The sequence below is a fragment of the Eutrigla gurnardus genome, assembly GCF_963514095.1.
Source record: "Eutrigla gurnardus genome assembly, chromosome: 13".
Taxonomy (NCBI): Eukaryota; Metazoa; Chordata; class Actinopteri; order Perciformes; family Triglidae; genus Eutrigla; species Eutrigla gurnardus.
Window position 1 is genome coordinate 20,859,814 of NC_139936.1, and position 19,713 is coordinate 20,879,526.

Below are 19,713 nucleotides of genomic sequence, written 5' to 3' on the forward strand. Positions count from 1 at the left end.
TCACAGCTGCCGAGAATGTTTCATTTTTTTTTTTTTTTTTTTCTGCAACAACTTCTTTTTACTGCGGGGAGAAAATGGGTGATTCTCAATGTCCCCACCGTTGTTCATTCTGGATGAATGTCGCCTATTTGTTTAAACAGACTTTAATTGGAATGCGAGCTGTCGAGGAAAATGTCTGTGTTGTGAAGAAAGCAATTGATACGAGATATAGCTTCTATATATAGCTTCTATAGATATATATTCAAAGACAAAGTATAAAATAGAAAGAGTACCACTACGATCTTTTCTAAGAATGTATTTTGATTATGTAAATGAGCACTATGATTCTGCTTGATTTTAAAAAGAACAAAAAAAGGCCTATTCAACGGTGTCTCTCGTATCCTTTAGGTATGAGGATAAAATGGCAGCGGCATCAAATAAACGCATGGCGATCTTCTCTCTCTCTCCTCTTCACATTTTTAAAAAGCTCTGTCAGTCAGTGAGACTGTATTGTGGGGTCGTCCGGCCTGTCTCACAGGGCTTTGGTCGGTAAATAAACATTCCCGAGGGGGTTTCTGTTTCTGTGTTTGCATATCGCTGCTGCTATGAACAACTCTGATCCAATCAGCCTCTGCTATAATGACATTTGTTGTAATTGATTGAGGATATTCCATTTTAATGCATCAACTGCAAGGACTTTGCATTTACTTACAAATAAAGAGAAACATTTACAGAACATGTCAACACATTTGCTTGGTTTGTTGTTCTTGTTTATACCGGACTGACTGGAGAGGTTTACTTGTTTAAGGCTCCAGCGTTTAAAGTTTGAAGGTCAGATTTTGGTGTTGACACAGAGTTGCAGCAAACAAGCCATTTGCTTCCCCTCCTCTTCCTGCCTCTGCGAGTGCTGCTCCTCTGTTAGTTGGCACTCTTGGGCGCCATGGAAACGTGTCAACACAACACGCCGGGCCAAACTACACACAAGGACACAAGAGAAGCGGCGGCCTTTCTAAGTAGCCCAAAGGGTTTGACCCTCCTCTCGACCAAGATCGGTTGCGTGAACGCACGCTGCACTTCCTGCTGGTCAACTGCATTGAATGGAATTCACCTCACAGCACTTATATTTGAACACAAAAACAAGCAACATTTTTTAGAGGGAGCAAAATATATTTCCCTGAGTATCAATATCGCCATCACTCAGCATCGAAAGTCATGGTCCATGGGAAGAAGTTGGCCAAGGAGACGGTGCTGCCTTCTGTACTGGAAGACGATGACGCAGAAGCAGAAAGTGAGACGCTGCAGCTGGGAGAGGTAGGAAGCTGACCAGCCGGCCAAGTCCTGCAAATGCTCGAGCAAGGGAAGTGTGAACAAGCAGGTAGGCAGTTTGAGACCGTAGGACTGTTCAGGCAGATTCTCATGAAGTCTAGGATTGATTAAGACATAGAAAAGGGAGAGAGAGTCCAGAGCGTGTTATTGTCCTGCAATAAGGACATTAAGAGAACAGAAATGGAGTTCTTAACCATATCATCATCTCCAGACACGTCTGAGGCTAAAGAGCTGCTGTTTTATTTTCATAGATGGCTCTTTTGACCTGTGGACGTGCATGGATTTATTCAACAGAAGGGACTCGAGAGTTTCACCCTGAAAGTCCTTCTCAATTACTCTTTTATGTAGTCTTATCACAAGGCTGCACACTCTACTGTATCAGCACATTTTCAAATGCAAAACCTTGTTTGTGTCCCCACAAAAAGTCTCTCAGACTGTGCACTACCACTACCATCACAGGCTTAGAAATAAAGGGATTGAAGAATGGAGAAAGCCGGTTGAAGGGAGGTGGGGAGAAAGGAGCAGGGAAAGTAAGTTGTTACCAAGACTGGGAGGTCAGTGGGATACATGCTCAAAGAGACACATTGATGTGTCGAGATCGGTTTAATTCTCCTGGTAGTTAATCAAGCCGATCTCCTCACTCGCCTTTGAGGAGTCAAGATGTCTTACTTTCTCATCCTTCAGCAAAGAGTGAGCCGGACAGACGTGGACATGCGTGGGCCAACGGACCAACGCTCACGTCCTCATGGAAATGTGCTAGACGGAGGTGAAAGGGAGGGTGAAGAGGAGGAGCTGGGAGGAAAAGAGTGCGTGATCTGTGATGAGGACTACGACACAGATTTGGAGCTGGGAGGTAAAGAGGGGGAGATTAATAGGACGGGAACGTTATTGCGTTGTATGGTAAATGGTGTTTGAAATGAGCCGTTTAATGCTGTTATCGTCTCTCAAGTCATATTTCCCACCAGGCTCCAGCAGTGCTTGACCAAATTGTTTTGATAGCGAGTCTTAATTTGAGCTTGATCACAACATAAAGCGAAGCCCTCCTGTCGCCCCATCTGTTAATCTTCTCCCTTCTGCCTTTCCATCTCCTCAATCTCTAAATGATCTCGGGAAGAAGAAAAAAGAAAAAAGAAGCCTAACAAAACAGTAACTCCTACGTGCGCCTGCCCACACATGTGAAGCCCTGTTCTGCATCTTAATGATTTCATCCATGTCTTTGTGTCAGGTTTCCTTTTCACCAGAAGTGAAAACCATCTGAATGAGCTCCCCTGACAGGGGCGAAGTCGGCCACGGGGGAGTTTTCAATGTGACACTCAGAAAGGTCCTTCTCTAGGGGAAAGGGCCACGTCTCGCCTCTTACAAAGAGGTATTGATACGAACAATTCGGACAGCTCGTGTCTTTATTCATGTTGCAGATACGGAGGAGGCATATGACCCGACGGGGCAGACGTGCTACATGGAGGCGTGTGAAGCGTTACAGGTGGCGCCTGTCTCTTACTTCCTGCGGCACATGCAAAATAACGAGCTGTCCATGATGCATCGTGGTCTGGGGCCTCAGGTACGCTCATCACAAGTTAGGATTGGATGGAAATGAAGGGGAGGGTCTTTTTTATTTATTTATATATAAATATGTATGTATATATTGCACTCAAACACATTTTTTTTATTATTTTAATCTATAATTTGGAATCCAAAACTACGGAGCCCCCCTGGTGACATTGGATAAAAAAAATAAATAACGCGTGGCCATGAGATAATTCACCTTCAGTAGCGGAATGGTTATCCATATGGAGCTGCCTGTCAGTGATGCTTATTCATAAATAAAGGCGATTATCGTCTGCTTTTGTATTCAAGAGTAGCTTTGTTATTATTGTCATGGCAACTGTAATGTCAATAATAATGCTATGACAGGCTGGAGGAGCTTCCGTCTAAGTGAAGCCGGACATGCCGGCTACTCTCCGAGTAAGGCTAGTTAGGCTAGTAATTCGCCAGGTACAGTATAGTTCACACGCCTCTGCGACCCACTGTATATGTAAACTTGATTAGTCCCAATTACTAGCATCCCTTCCCCGGCATCAGCATATTCCTTGCGTTTAAGTCCATGCATTTTGAGCAGCCGAATTAAGTGTCTCTTGCTAAGAATTACTCCATGCCTAACCGCATGTCATTAATTCATTCCTATATTAAAATAAAATGAAATTAACTGTCCATGTTAACAATCAACAGTCTCTGCATGGAAATGACTGCAATAATTAACTCGTGGCCACGAGATAGTAATGCGTGGCCACGCGTTATTATTTTTTTTAATCCAATGTCACCAGGGGGGCTCCGTACAAAACGACTTAGTATGTTTAGTAAAAACATCATGGTTTGGCTTAAGAGAAGTATAGTTTGTCAGTTTTTTTAAGTTATGGAGGAATATTTGAATGAGTCGTGTTGACTTTTGGTTTTACACGGACAGAGCCGTCTCCTGGTTGAAAGTCCTGTGTGTCAATTGTGCTCCCCACAAAAAATAATTGTTTGAATTGCTGGAAACCAATGTAGGACAATGTCACGATGTAACTGTTGGCTGTGTAATTATATGCCAGCATGCACTCACAACTTATTTCCGCTTCACTTCCTCCTGGGGAAGGTGTTCGAATAGAACCTGCTGTGTTGGAATTTGTCCTCAAATATTTGAACTTCTTTGTCCCTCTTAAACTATTTCAGATCAGGCCAGACCTACGTTCAGTGAATGACTCATTAATTCAAAGTCACATCCCCCCTAGGGGGACTGCACTGATCCTGACAAAGTCTGGGCAGCGCTGTGTTAAAGCCAATGCAGCTGAGCTTCAAGGAGTTTTCAGTCTTCTTGGAAATAGATCATGCACCTACATATCTTTGCAGAACACTTTACATATAAAATTGCATAAGTGGAGTCCATTATGTACATCTTACCGGTACACGTAGCCTGGAGAGTCCTTCACACCTTTGAAGAGAGGGAAAGCTGCTGGCATTGATTTTGAAGCTCATAATGCAGATCTCAATTATTGAGATATTATTATTATATTATTATACAATTATTTTTTATATGAAATGACCACAAATGGTCACCTTGTAACCCACGCAGAAGTAGCTTTATTATTTGGACCTGTTGAGCATTAGACGCAACGTCAATATTGTGTGTCTGCATGTTTTAGCTCTCATTAGACCCAAAATATACACTTGCATGTATACAGATGTACAAACGCATCAGCAAAGTAGCTTTTGGCAGGTTTGAACCAAACAGGAAAACCATTGCGACATGTTGGATTTAACTAATGGATCTCACTAAGTGCATGTGTACAAAACAATGCCAGGTTCCCAGGTTTCAGATTCGGTAACATCATTCAGATATATTGAATTTTAAAGTGTTCACCTGTCAATCAGACTGGAAGTAAAGTCACCAAGTGCAGCTACCAAAGCTTTTTGTTTAACGTCTAACAGATTGATGGGCTTCTCACATCCCTGTGTTAAACACACTACATATATTCTCTGATGGGGCTCTGCTTCTTTTTTTTTTCAAGATCAAATTAACATAAGGCTTCATGCAGCCAACTTTCTCATTAGCCGTGCTAGAAACTCTAATATTCATGTTCTGCAAGCTTCATTTCTGACCCACGCCTCCACACAGCTCGCTTCTGCTTCATTTGTCTCACACAAATATTCTGTCTCTCTCTCTCTCTCTCTCTCTCTCTCTCTCTCTCTCTCTCTCTCTCTCTCTCGCACTCTCTGCCCACCTGCATCCGCACATCTACTCTTTTTTAACTGGAATACAGATAAGAAAATATACTGCAGTGGAACAAACGGAAGAAATTCACTTCGGTTGTGTGTTCGCAGGGCACCAAAGCGCTGGCAGTTCCCCTGGTAACCAACACTTCAATACTGAGACTGAACCTGCGAGATAATTGGATGGAAGGAAGGGGCGGAGCTGCTATAGCCGAGATGTTAAAGGAAAATTGTTACATTACAGGTGGTTTTGCAGGGAACTCAAGCATGCGCACATTTTCTCTGCCTTTCGCTCTCACTCTGTCTCACCTTTGTCTCGCAAAAGTGCCCACCCCCCACGCCCACTCTTACCCCAATTATATGTCATGTATATCTGGAATACATGTTTAATGTTTGTGAACACTTGGCTGGTTCTATGGAGAATGACTACTGTGAGTCATGCAGGCTCTTCATGGTGACTTTATATTAAACAATCCTCGTTTTGCTTTACATAACCTGTGCACATTGTGTGTCAATCCCAGAGGTGGACCTCGCTGACAACAATCTCGGGGATTATGGGGCCAGAGCCATTGCCGGTATGCTTAGGGAGAACAGCAACCTGGTGAGCCTCAATCTGTCAGGAAACCAGTTCACAGACCGGTCTGCCGAAGACCTCGGACACGCACTGATCACCAACTCCAAGCTCCAGCACCTCGACCTCAGCCACAACACTCTGGGAGAGCGTGCAGGTAGCACAGCGATTAGTTATGCATAATGAAGGTCACATATTTTCTGTGAGGCCTTACCTTTTAAAGAATGAAATAGTACCCATGGCTCCTATCTTTATGAGGTTGACATTAATGATTTACACTGGGTATTAGCAGCAACAGATAACTGGACTTCAGGACCCATAATTGATTTGTGGCATCAACTGGACAAAAGGACAACGGGACATCAAAGACAAGAGGAATGAGAGGAGTTATGGTTAATTCCAGGCGGCAAACTCTGGTTCTGAAATGTGAAGCCAAGGCTCAAGTGCCTTAAACTTGCATTCTCTCTACTAGCCATTAGGGGGCAACTCTTGTGGTTGCAAGAAGAAGTCTAAAAAAAAAGCCTTTATTTACTTCAGCTTTTTATGGTTACCATATTTACTTTCGAGTCTTCTTCAATACAGCATGATGTAAATTTAGATATTGTTTTTGTTATGTTATGTTTAGTTCATTTATTTAGTTATAAATAGGCCATAAAGCAGGGTATGCTTTAGGGTGTGGCTACGTTTAGATTGACAGGTCGCTACCACTACTATAATAATAATATTTATATATATATTAATCCTCTGAATTTCAAATTTAGCACCTTTAAACTTCAGATTCTTGTGACAAATTTAGAAGCACGTCCAAAAGATTTCCATTGATGTCCCTCAAAGCACAACAATATGTGGACAGATGTGTTGGATTACTGGGAATGTTTATGTCTGGCCATATACTATTAGTCAGACTCTAAATGAAGTCATTTTCATGATTTAAAAAAAACAATTTTTTTACATCAGAATTCTACAATTCATCTCAGATCTAAATTATTTGTTTCACTTGCCCAAAATTCATAAAAGATGAAAAACCTAGCACATTTCAGATGAGCACCTTTAGCTTTAGCATCTTTTAATTATCCCGACTGACATAATTTAAAACCAAAACTCAGATGTTCTTTTGATTGCACGTGAATGAAATACCACTTGAATACTACAAGTAGTTCAATAAGTGAATATACATCAAAGCCCTATAAACTGACCACTTATGATGGGTGCAGTATAATGTAATATATGCGATTACTGGTAACCACCGGTAACCATTCGCCTTATCTCGTAGCATTCACAGGACAGCAGGAAGCGGCAGATTGTGGCATTCAAAGGTCAAGAACATTTTGCCATCATTAAAACCTCTTTCAATAATCATGTGGATGAGCTTTGCGACAGGCTCCTCGTGGAAGAATGGCAGACCAGGATGCAACGAGCATCGATGTGGTAGTTGAAAATAATTGTCTGTGGAAAGGGGGACGCCATTGTGTCTCATTGTGCCATGTGTGCGGCTATGATTCATCCCCACATATTTAAATTTTATTTTCTTCCCTCCTGAAATATCAGAGGACATCGTGGTGGTTGGTTGAGTGCACTCATCCATACAGTAGAGAGAGAGAGAGAGAGAGAGAGAGAGAGAGAGAGAGAGAGAGAGAGAGAGAGCTCTGACATTCATGCTATGGTTTTATTGCTCTCTCGATCACACGTCTCCCTCTGTGATTATGACCCACTGAGTGCTGTGTACATTCTTATCCTTGTGAAACTGTGGGTGAGATGATGATAGACATCTTTCTCTTCACACCATCTCAATGGAATCTACTGGAAGATTGTGACAGAGAGTGATACATATTATATTTCATTACACCTTTTATTATACTTTCTTACCACTTTCTTACAAACTGACTGATAATAATGATTCATATTAGTTTTGAACAAGTTGTTTTCATTTGCTGAGGATATTCAATATTTTCTTTGCTTTAAAATGAAATAATGGATTGAATGAATTAATTTTTTCATTATTCTTTTTCTTATTTTCTCAAGGCAAAAACCTGGGAGAATCGCTGTCAGAGAACACAGGATTGAGATTATTAAATCTGGCCTGGAACTGCATTCGAGGGAGAGGAGCTGTGATGTTGGCCAGTGGCATCGGGGTAATAGACCGGGAGATTAATGTTTGCACACTATTTTTGAACTTGTGGAAGACAAAAGAGGATTTACAGGTGATACAGGTCGGACCAGGACAGTTTGACATCAAATAATAAGACAAAAGTGCATTAAAATAACCGTACATGCACCAGCGAACAAGATATATTCTAGAATATAGTTATTTGCATGGTACATAATGCCGTTTACAGTGACAGCTGTGGCAGGTTGACCCCTCAATCTTATCATTTATTAAATATGTTATTGACTGTTGATTCTTTTTGGCTGCTAACAACTATTAGATTTGAGTTGCTCCACCTCTGAACAGGTATTTTTCTAATGTAACCACATTAAAGTATACAGTAGTGCCTTTGGAAGAAACCTAACATAGTGCGCTAGTCATAGACATACAGTATATTGCTAACATTTTGAGTTTACAGATAAACAAACAGTTAAATCAATTCCTCACAACTTTGCTCTTGTGATTTTGGTTTTGTTAAAAAGGCTCTCTCCTCCAAACTCTAAAGCAAATTGTCAATTGGTTATGGTGAAATTGTTGGAAAAGCCACCTAAGTTTTCCAGAAGCAGGATTTAAAGTTAGTAGGCTAAAGCAGTCATTTCCCATGACTGGGTCACACAATTCTTCCTTAGTGTTTTTTTAACATTTATATCTGCAGTACCCCATTTAACCAGACGAGGGAGCCAGAATGTCCGTATTGTCATAGGCAACCTACTTATACCTTTAATCTAACATGAAAGGCTAGTATACTGCTGCTATTTTATGTTCAGATCAGATATCCAGCAAAAAGAAACCGCAATGAGAAAAAACCTGAATGGTATCAGGTGCGTTTTCAGCTCAGGGTTGAATTTATTTATTTTTTTTAAACAAAAAGAACAAGCAGCAATTAATGCAGGCAATCGGCTCGATGTCGTTACATAAGACTTATCATTAATTCTCGTACAGGTCCACAGCAGTGTGTATGGTTATAAACGGTTAGCCAAAGAGACTGTCCAGTCCATGGTTTTAGTCAAACGGTACGCTCATTTGCACACAAAATCACCCTTCTTACGATTTATAGATAAAGCCTACGTGGATTGGGTTGCAATGATTTTTCATATTCAAAATGTGGGACATCTAATGGACAAACATCATATGTGAAATGCATGGTACAATTAAAACGGGATCAAGTAGTTATTTATCTCTCGCCGTTGACTAACGTGTATCATTTCTAAGAAATAATATCCCATGCGGCACACTGGGAGGGGTGTGACTCAGCAGCTCTATTCTGGTGACAAAAAAACATCAAGTTGTATATTAAGTGTAACAATCTGATTCAGTTATGTTGGCTGATAATTTGTAGCTGAGGAAGACTACTTCTACTGTATATAATCGGCTGGCTAACGTGCTTATGAAACAGCCCCCTGCTGGTCAGGTATTCATTATGAATCTCACAGCAGCAGAGATGGTGTAAAGACAGCTGAGTTGTAATTGATTCAGGTGCTGAGAGGCTGATTACATCAGGATCCTTCCTGCTGCTCTGTAAATCAAAGTCTTCCTTTGGTTCACAGTTAATCACTTTGCATAACTTGTTCAAGTTATGCAAAATCTTTCCCAAAAACTCATTCTTTTTTGTTCTTTTAGGGTAACGTTTTCCTCCGAGCAGTGGATCTGTCGTTTAATGGCTTCGGTAAAGAAGGAGCCATTGCTTTAGGCCACGCTCTGAAAGAGAACACCATTTTGGAGGAGCTGAATGTGAGGTACAGTCCTTTGTTACCTTATCTGGTAATCAGATTGTTTTGTACCCAGTTCAAAGGGGTAAAGGTTGTAAGTTCAGTTTAGATCATGAATCACAAATGATGACAAATGACAAATATTATGTTCTACCAAACACAAACTATCCTTTATGAGACTCAAGTGGTCAAGTTTCTGTACCAGATTCACAGTTTTACAAACAAATCTGAAAGTGTGACGTCTTCCATCAACAAAGTTCAAGTAATTCAGTTGCTTCAGCCTCTTTTTAACTTCTCAAGCAAAACAAAGCTTACCACATAAATTTCCATTTGTGCTACATGGATGAATGACGCTATTTAAAAAAAAAACAAACAAACAAAAAACCAAACAAACATTAATAACACTTTATGATTGCTTCCCTCACACCCCAACACACTTTTCTTTTGCTCTCTCCATTTGTTTCAGTAACAACCGAATACCCCCTGAAGGAGCTATGCGCCTGGCCATGGGCCTCAAAGTAAACAAGACAATCAAATCCCTGAACGTAAGCTGTTGAAAGATTGGTTCTAGCTTCCAAAACAATGGGGGGCATCAGTGGATAAAATGGGATGAATAAATGGATCACTACTTTGTTTCGATGTCAGTGCCCTACTGGTTCTCTGGGACTCGTATCAGCCTGAAACAAGTCAGTGATAGAAGGGTGAACACTTAAATTGAAACCGAGCAGCCTGAGCATTTAATATTGATTACATGTGTATGCCTGAATTGAAAATAGAGTTTGGGGGCGTTAAAATGTAATAATCTGAGAACATACTGAACGATACACTGCCGTATTTAGGCAGTTCAACATTTAAAAATATCATTAGTTATTGAAAAGTGTCAAAGTTTAAAAACACGTTCCAATTTGCATTAAAATTGTTGTCACTTTTTTGTTGCTTTTTCTCCTGCATCTAGTCTTCTGTCTTCATTTTATTTGATGTGGATAGTAAACGTTTGACATTTTAGGAGAATGGCTAGCTGGACAGCTTGACATTCTGGGAACATGCTTTGTTGCTTTCTGAAACATGCTGACTTGCCATGAGGTTAGAAGATGTTATGGGAATTTTGGATGTTTGTAATTTATAATCCGAATCTTTGTCAGGCCAGACGTTGATCCGCATCTCCTCTTCTCAACTGTTATGCTATGACTAAAATGAATGCCTGTGTGTAGGTGATACGAGCATGAGTGCCCCAGGACATAAGATCATTTCAGAGAACAATGATATCTGTGTTCTGTACATCTTGTCTTTGTCTGTACATCTTGTGTTTGTAAGATAGGACATGAACCGTCTTTTGTCTACGGTATGATTCCTCCTCCTTAAAAGGGAGATTGCTGTTAGACTCAGGGTCGTTCCTGCTGACTCTGAACCTTTGCATCAGAAGGCAGGGGTGAACATTATTTTCCTCTGCAGACGAAAATACTTTGTCGAATAAACCTCGGAGAAAAAGCTGATCCTGGTTGTTGATCTTTATTGGGCAGATTCATTTTTCCACAACAAAGAGAAGATCAGTTCCATTCTAATGTCTCTGAATATGAAGCTACCAGTGTGATGCTAACTTCTGAGGCCGGCTTACAAAAAACTACCTCGGCCCTGCGGGCCCCCTTTGAGGGCAAACTGTTGGTTCTGTTACAGCTAGAAAGTCCACTTCTAAAGTTCACTAGTAGGTTATATTACATTTTTTTAATCCGTAAAAATAGAACTGTAAAACGTTAATGTGTCGGACTATTTCTTGGTTCTTATCAGTTGCCAGGCAACCGGTGAAGACTCCAAGAAGTTAAGCCCCATAATGGGCCGGTATATAATCCCTCTAAAATGGTGAATTGTCTTTTTTGCACTAAATGAAGGAAATGCAATGTGTTATTTGTGAGCTTCAGATGTGCTGTTGGGTGGATTGTGTTTCAGCTGGGCAAAGTGAGGCCAACTTTATTCCCCTTTTCCCTGTCGTTGTGATAAACTAAGCTTCTGCTGGCTGTAGCTTTAACTATTAACTCCCTGCTAGAAAGCCAATAAGTATGTCTCCCAAAATGCTGAACTATTCCTTTAAAAATGGCTTTTGAGGTTAAGTAAGGAGAGAGAATCAATTTGAATACGGCTTAACAACTTATTTCATCGTTTTAACTTCAGTAAAGACCCCTTGTCATATTCTTACATTTCTAATGTTTGTCTTCGACCAGATGGGGAGGAACCCCATCCAGAGTGCTGGGTGCTATGGGATCCTCAAGTCTGTACAGGAAAACCCAGCTTCAGCCATGGAGACGATGGACTTTTCGGTAACTCAAATATGGTCCACCCTTTATGAGACTTTCTGTGCTTTTCAAATGTATTCATTCGCTTTCCTGCATCACTCTCTCTAGGACATCGCAGTGAACCAGGATTTTGAAGATTTGCATACGGCCGTGAAAGAAATATTCCCTGCACTTACAGTAAATCATGGGGGCAGAATTGGCGCATTCAGAAAGGCAAAAGCTTGAAAAGTGTTACTGTAATTGCTCTACTTTTATGCCAAAAAAGATCAAATGCGTCTTCCCCGTGGACCTTTTTTATCGACAGATGAACCAAAGGATTGATGCATGAAAGGATATCACTTTTAAAGAGAGAGCAATGAGAACGTATTCATCTGAATTAAATGTGTTGATAGCAAATAAAATGTGTTAAATACCCAATACATTTGAAATAAGGATTATTATTTCTTTATTTATTTTTTTCATTTTCTAATACAAATAGTCCTGCATGTGTCTGTGCTTGGAATATAGTGTTGTTAAAGTCATTGAATTCAGGCATACAATACAGGTATTCAGTATGGTTCTTTTTAGGTATGATCTGACTTGATGTTATATAATGTCAGTGGGTAGAATGATGGAGAGGATCAGAGAGCGCCGCATTGTGTATGAAAAGAAGTGAAAGTGGGTTGCACAAAAAGGATTTAAGTACTGCATGACGAGTCTAATAGAGAGAAACCAGCTTTGAAAGAATGATCCACTGTTAGATAAGAGACATGTGTGCAGCAGGACAAGTTAGATACAGTAGCTGTCATTTGGAGACATGTGTCCCTCCCACATACACCCCAAAAATATTTTATTTTTATATGATTTAAAAACAATGCAGAGCATATTCATTATTTGTATACAAATTATATATATATATATATATATTTCAGTGTAATGCTGATACTTTAGTTTTATATTTTATGCAACTACATGGCTAAGGAGAAGGATTTTCTGCATGTTTTATCATTACTTGTTCATTAAAAATAAAATAGCATCATAATAAAAAATATCAGCAGATGGGCCAACTGAAAAATGATAGTTACAACAATTCAGATAATACATTCTGTGTGATTTAGTAATAATGAGTCTCTGAGAGAAGCTATCCCATATAATGAGACTATCATAATGTTAATATGGGTATAGCATACTAAACTCTATGCTGAATGCAGGTAGTTTAGCTCTTACTTTGTTGTTGTTATTATTGTTGTTTGGTTATAACATGTAGAACTAATACTAATACAATAACAATTACACAGATATCCAAAACATTAAGAAACGTATCGGATATGCACGATATGAGAATAATACAACTAATCACATAAAGGCTACAATTGAATCATGACTGCTGTTTTGGTGATGTAATCAAGTCTTTCAGCAACATTGTTGCTCATTATCACTGAAAGCCACACTCAACTAATCACGTCTGATCGATTGCGCGCATTGATCCCTGCGTACTGCGTCACAGAGTCACGCACGTCTTTAAATCTCCGGCGGGCCGGCGGACCACTTGGCAGGACGAACCCGTCAAACATCACGGACAGGCCGGTAAACATTAACCAGACCGGCGCGTTGTCGTGTCGAAAGATTTTTTTTTTTTTTAACTTTACAAAGCAACATGGCGACGACGTCCGCTGTGTGGTCGAAAGGACAGATGCTGTTCAGGTACTCGAGTCTGCACCGAGCGACCAGGTAAACGGCTTTTAAAGACACGCTATGCTGCTAGCTGCGCAATATTATTAAAATGTCTCGTTACCTGGAAGCTTCGTCGAGTGACTTAACGAGTAACTATTTTTTTTAAACGTGGCTTATTTAAATTGAACTCCCAACCTGACACATAGTTTGTTTGCTGCTAACGTGACATTAAACCAAACGTTAGATGTTTTTTTAAGTTGGCGTCACACACGACATTGGCTCATTGATATAAGGCGAGTTGTGTGAGTGTGTTACATTAAGCTCAGACATCAGGCTCATTATTAACCAAACGACCTGGCGGTTTCCCAAACCAGCTTCAGTCATGTGCTGGACCTCTGAACTCTGTCCTCCGGTGTGCCTCCACTTGTTCCCAGCTTATCCGTGCATCCACATTGTGGGCCTTTCCCCTGGCAGGCTGCGTTCAAAAACGCGTTTCTGGCTTGAATGCTAGGCCCACCTTTTTGTTGTTTTTCACAGGGAGCCATGGGGAATTCATTTCTAATTATAGTTTCCAATTACAGCCATCGGGCTTTATGGCTACTAAAAGGGAAATCTCTCTGACCTTGAAAGTTTGTTGATTTGAGAATAATTAATAAAGCCCTGGAAAGTGTTTGTGAATTAACAGACCACTTTCAAAGTCCTACAAATAAGCAAACATACGCACCAGTTAGCTCCCCAGTCCATCAATGGGCACATAACTATTATTCCACACTCCGCCCTGTGAAAAATCCTGAAATTGAGGTTAATGTTGACACTGAAGAAGCTTAAATGGTTTCAAAATAGAGTTTCGAAGGAGCTGTGAAAGTCATTAGAAAGTCCTTTGGATTTAATGTTCAGCTGAGTGTTGAACTGTCTTCAGCTCTGTATATAATGTGTAACTTTAAACACCAAGTAATGTTTTATGGTTGGATTTGTTGACCATCATAGATCTTTCCGGTTCTCTTTGTTTGGAACAGTTACATTATAGTCTGCATACATGACTGACTTAAGTCTTGGTTTTCTGCTCTCCGACTTTGACAGACTGTTATTCATGTTCAAATACTGATGAGAGCCTCTTAGATTGTAACAATAATTCTAAAAGTGAACGATATTTATCCACTCAAGAGTGGGTGAAAATAAGTTTTATACTGAAGACGAGCTATGGCATTCAGCCCACTCACTCATACAGTATGCATGTTTTGTAATTTCAAAGGATATTAGCATGACTATCTGTTAGCCCATATGTCACGCATATCTCCACATTCCTTTTAAGTTTTTTTTTCTTTTTTAATATCGACAACTTCTTCGTTTTATGTTGTTGCTTTGAGCTTTTGTGAAACTTTCTTTCATTTGTGTTTCTGTGTAGGAGGTTTTCAGAGAGCGGTGACAAAGGCTGGTTCCGTTCCTTATTTGTGCACAAAGTCGATGCCAGGAAAGATGCCCACTCCAACCTGCTGTCAAAGAGAGAGACCAGCAACCTGTATAAAATTCAATGTAGGCATATAATCTATTACTTACTTTCAAGTGACCGTCTATCTTCTTTAAGCATCAAAAAAGTGAAATGTGATACATTTACATCATGTTATAATGAAATGCATGTTTTGAGTATAAACAGTCCCTCATCCATTAGTTTCTGCAGACGATGAGAGATGAGCACATAACGACACAGTAACAAGTCATTAGTGTACATGTGGAACATACAGGCAGCAACAAGTTATTCTGTAATAGTGTGAGGTATCGCTGTAAAGGTTTGAAGGTAACGTCTAACACTTTCTTCATGGTTTTCTTCTGTGTGTGTCTCTTGTAGAGAAAGCTTTCATTCTTCCCAGGGCTTTGATCTTTTGTGGCGTACATCGCACCATGTAGTGATTTCAATTTGAACTCTCTTATCAGCCGTAGCCCATAACCTATTGAAAGCGAATCAGTTTTGTATATAGAAGCCTTTGCTGATTCGTAGTGTGAAATTACTTTGTTGAAGAATTTGATGGTTGTTCATATTTTTGGTTCTCTTCTCTCTTTTCTTTATTTTTTTCAGTTCACAACGTCAAACCAGAGTGCCTGGAAGCATACAACAGTCTAGAGTGAGTGTGTGCACTGCTTTACAACATATCCTGCTCCAACTCCACCAGTTGACTCACGTTTTCAATACGTTTCTTGTTTTGTTCCGTCAATAGTCCATTAAAACATTTTTTCATACAATCTGGTAGACGAATTAGGTAAACTATGCTTTGAGTCAAGCAGCAGCTTATTAGATGTTGTTAATGATACAACTTCGAGCTTCCCAATCTAGCAAAATTGACATTATTCCATAGTGGAGAATCATAGTAAGAAATTTAGCGTAACATTGAATTCATGTCTTTGGGTGTAATAGCAAGATAGATAATTGTGCACTTTATGCTCTCTGAGTGCCCTCTAGTTGGTCATTGTGGTGAAGTGACAGGATGTAATATAACTGCACCAGCTGTTCCACAATCGGTGTGTGAATAATTTGTCTTTTTTTATGTTGCCCTTAGGGCTGAGGTGCACAACCGGCTCCATCAGGACCAGGATTACCCATGTGAGGTGGTTGGAAGCTGGAATACCTGGTACGGAGAACAGGACCAAGCTGGTAAGCGGCCATAAGCAGAAAACATAATTAAAAGATGATCTCAAGTGTCACCTGGTGTCGATCACAGTCACTGTTTACGTCTCAAGGCCTTATGTACGACACCCTTTAATTTAAGAAGCTGCTGTTGGGCTGTAAATAGTAACATAGAAAAACATTTTAAAAATGAAAATGCTACCAGATGACTCACTGCTAACACCGCTCCTTCTACATATCATCACTTGCGGTGTAGAATATACATTAAAACATTCAGTTACAACACGAAGTGATCCCATGGGGATGGAGGTAATGTGTCTGTTGGTTGTGTGGGTGGCGTGAGTCCTTACGCAGTACTACAGTGACATCTGCTGGTCTTTTTCTTGCAGTGCATCTATGGCGATACAGAGGAGGCTACCCAGCCTTGACTGAATGCCTGATGAAGTTGAACAATAACAAGGTTCAATTGTGCCTTTATCTTTTTCTTTGTTGCACAGAATAGGATTTTTTTTTTTTTTAAAGTGCAACTTTGAGCAGTAAAAAAGGTACTGTATAGTGGTATATATTTGCATGTTCTTATGATAAAAGCAATTTTATCTTCTTTCAGGAGTATTTAGAGTTTCGGAAAGAGAGGGCGAAAATGTTGGTTTCGAGGCGAAATCAGCTCCTCCTGGAGTTCAGCTTCTGGAATGAACCCTTGCCCAGACCTGGACCCAACATCTATGAAATGCGAACCTATCAACTCAAGGTATCCACATATATGACACATATTCAAATTGTATTACATGTATGTGAATATTACGCCATGGATTCTTTCTTTTTTTTTTTACCTCGAAGAGACTTTACATAGTCAATAAGTCTGTTGACTCAGTTGTGTAGAATGTACTGTTACTAAATACAATCCAAATGTATTGCCTTTTTACATATTAAGACTACACATATGATATACAGATGCAATTATCATTAATAAGCTCTTGGATCAGCTAAAGCTATGATAATTGTGTGCATTCATCACTGAAGTTCTTCCATCCTGTAGGCTCGTATGTCGTATAGAGTTGGTTGGTCTGTGTAAAATAAATGAGCTATGAATGTGCTGTTCATATCATATCATAGCGTGTGTGTGTGTGTGTGTGTGTGTGTGTGTGTGTGTGTGTGTGTGTGTGTGTGTGTGTGTGTGTGTGTGTGTGTGTGTGTGTGTGTGTGTGTGTGTGTGTGTGTGTGTGTGTGTGTGTGTGTGTGTGTGTGTGTGTGTGTGTGTGTGTGTGTGTGTGTGTGTGTGTGTGTGTGTGTGTGTGTGTGTGTGTGTGTGTGTGTGTGTGTGTGTGTGTGTGTGTGTGTGTGTGTGTGTGTGTGTGTGTGTGTGTGTGTGTGTGTGTGTGTGTGTGTGTAATAACTGTCCTGTGTGAAGTGACATGTTTTGGTTTTAAACTGTGCTGATATTTTACCTCCTCACATGTTTCAGCCAGGAACTATGATTGAATGGGGAAACCACTGGTAAGGCTTAATTTGCTTAACATTAACAGTTATCTGAACCTTTTCCATCATAAGCATAAAGTGTTCTTTCAGGTGTTCAGCTGATTATTCCCCTGAAAATGACATGTCTTGCATTAGGGCGAGGGCTATCAATTACAGACAGGAAAACAACGAAGCAGTGGGTGGCTTCTTCTCACAGATCGGCGACCTGTACGTTGTTCATCATTTGTGGGGTGAGTAGGTAACATTTGTTTATTGTGTGTTCTAATAACCAGACTACCATCCTATTCATGTGCCAGAAAAATATTTTGTGTGTCCCAATACATAGTCAAATGCAGTATGCCAGAAATACCAGGATGTCCATCCAGTCGCAATTCAAGCCAACATGCTTTTATGAGCATGAGGGTTTAATGTTCAAGGCCCATTGTTATGAGGAAGTTGTATTTCCTAATATGTCCCATTTAAAGTGGATTTGTACAACTAGCTTAGCTATTCTGGCACCTGTGTGGCTCATCAAACTGAAAAAGGGGAACATTTGTATGTTTCTTTGGCTCCAGCTACTGCAACTTTAACCCAAACAGATTATTTCTGCCTCTGAAAATTATTTGTGCAGCTAAAACCAAATTTTTACCTGAAATTGATTTCTTCAGAATATTAAAGCTCAATGTCTTATACTAGAATAGCATAAATGATATGCTATAATCATATATGGTTTGGTTACCTGTGTTAACAGCTTATGGCAGCCTCGAGTCTCGGGAGGAGACCAGGAATTCTGCCTGGCTGAAGGAGGGATGGGATGCCAATGTCTATTATACAGGTAGGAGCCATGCAAACAAAACGCACATACATACGTTACATACACATTATTAATATACTTTGCAAGAGGGATCATTGACAGCTGCTGCAATTTCATTGGGAGCAATATGACACATTTATAGTTAGACGTTTCAATAACGTAAAGGTATTATTTGGGATTGTAAACACTGCCAACAGTGAACATGATGCACATTAAATCTACGCCTGTCGTATGAAATGTGCTATATAAATAGACTTGACTTGACATGACGGCATTCTTATGAACTCATCGATTTATTAATGTCTACTTTACCATGTGTGAAATAATGTAGATATCCTGCTTCACTTTGAATCTAATCATGATGTAAAGTTGCAAATTGAGAAGTTTAAAAATGTATTTGTGCATCCGTCTGAAATAGAAATAACATTTAATTCCGTGCTCTTTGAGTTAATGTTAAACTCCTTAACTTGTTTCTCTCGGTCTGTCCTCCTCAGTGCCTTTGATCCGAAGTATGGAGTCCAGAATAATGATTCCAACCATGTCTTCCCCTTTACAATAAGAAGAAGAAGACTGAAACTGAGGGCATCTCTCTGACTAAAACTCATTCACCTACTGCCAGAGCAACATGTAGATTTTTTTTAATCTGTTGATGATCCGTATTACATTTAAGTATGTAAACAAAACCATTTTCTGATTATGTATTTGTGCAGCAAGCAGCCAACCTTGAAAAGTGGCCTTGCATCGATTTGTGTGCATCTATTTTTGCCAACATTTTCAGAAGCTAATGTCAAATGTTTTGATGAAGGAAAAAAAAGACAAACTTGAACAATGAAATACCAAAATATATGCATTGCATTACTTAAAAATGAATGTTAGTGAAAATTAGTTTCTTGCTTTTTGTTTTTATCATGAACTTTGGTAATGACCCGTGTGTTTGTTTTTCACTGTGAAGGAATTGTCTCCACCCAGCCTTTTTATGGTTGGACTTTTATGGATATAACAGGGATATGAATCACACTGAATAAGATCGCACTAAGCTTGACAGCTGTACAACAGTGAAACGCATCTGATCAAATAAAACCTGTCAGACCTCTCATTACAATACCTGATCATTTAGCTCAATTACATGTAGAGTGAGATGTGGAAAAAGCTCAATGGGAGCAAAGGTGTAGCTTCTGATAAGAGGTGGGTCAGTATTTTACATAAAAGTTGACTAACTTTTTCACGTGTATAAATGTTTCAAATGGTTCTTGTGGTAATAATTCCCATTGCTGTCCCTTTTGAAGCTACAGTCAGCAGCTGTTTGGCTTAGTTTAGCAAAACGGGTAAGAGCTAACCTGGCTCTGTCCAAATACAACACAAGTAAACGCTACATAAATTATCTTGTTTATTTAATCCGCACAAA

General features: G+C 39.8%; 2 protein-coding genes across 5 annotated transcripts; both read left to right on the top strand.

Annotated features, from left to right (window-relative positions):
• The first annotated feature begins 1,038 nt into the window (after positions 1–1,038).
• Positions 1,039–12,174, top strand: lrrc74b (leucine rich repeat containing 74B). Of its 4 annotated transcripts, none has more exons than XM_084024565.1 (10): positions 1,039–1,290; positions 1,990–2,158; positions 2,721–2,863; positions 5,164–5,296; positions 5,574–5,780; positions 7,646–7,755; positions 9,390–9,505; positions 9,945–10,023; positions 11,695–11,790; positions 11,875–12,174. In XM_084024565.1, exons 1-10 carry the CDS (start codon positions 1,192–1,194, stop codon positions 11,989–11,991), a joined length of 1,269 nt encoding a protein of 422 aa, XP_083880691.1. In that variant the 5' UTR covers positions 1,039–1,191; the 3' UTR covers positions 11,992–12,174. The 4 variants fall into 4 exon arrangements, with proteins under 4 accessions (XP_083880691.1, XP_083880693.1, XP_083880694.1 ...); XM_084024566.1 differs by lacking the exon at positions 1,039–1,290 and adding an exon at positions 1,298–1,354; XM_084024567.1 differs by lacking the exon at positions 9,945–10,023 and having other exon boundaries at positions 11,875–12,020.
• Positions 12,175–13,344: 1,170 nt separating this feature from the next.
• Positions 13,345–19,511, top strand: nipsnap1 (nipsnap homolog 1 (C. elegans)). Its single transcript, XM_084024554.1, has 10 exons — positions 13,345–13,476; positions 14,825–14,952; positions 15,494–15,539; positions 15,972–16,066; positions 16,429–16,499; positions 16,647–16,787; positions 17,502–17,533; positions 17,651–17,745; positions 18,246–18,329; positions 18,803–19,511. The coding sequence occupies exons 1-10, from the start codon at positions 13,403–13,405 to the stop codon at positions 18,865–18,867; spliced, it is 831 nt and encodes a 276-aa protein (XP_083880680.1). The 5' UTR covers positions 13,345–13,402; the 3' UTR covers positions 18,868–19,511.
• Positions 19,512–19,713: the final 202 nt, after the last annotated feature.

Coding starts and splice junctions, on each gene's coding strand:
- lrrc74b (XM_084024565.1), top strand. CDS start 1,192: ATGGTCCATGGGAAGAAGTTGGCCAAGGAGACGGTGCTGCCTTCTGTA. Junction 2,159..2,720: donor CACAGATTTGGAGCTGGGAG/GTAAAGAGGGGG, acceptor TTCATGTTGCAG/ATACGGAGGAGGCATATGAC. Junction 10,024..11,694: donor AGACAATCAAATCCCTGAAC/GTAAGCTGTTGA, acceptor GTCTTCGACCAG/ATGGGGAGGAACCCCATCCA.
- nipsnap1 (XM_084024554.1), top strand. CDS start 13,403: ATGGCGACGACGTCCGCTGTGTGGTCGAAAGGACAGATGCTGTTCAGG. Junction 16,788..17,501: donor TGCGAACCTATCAACTCAAG/GTATCCACATAT, acceptor CACATGTTTCAG/CCAGGAACTATGATTGAATG. Junction 17,534..17,650: donor ATTGAATGGGGAAACCACTG/GTAAGGCTTAAT, acceptor GTCTTGCATTAG/GGCGAGGGCTATCAATTACA.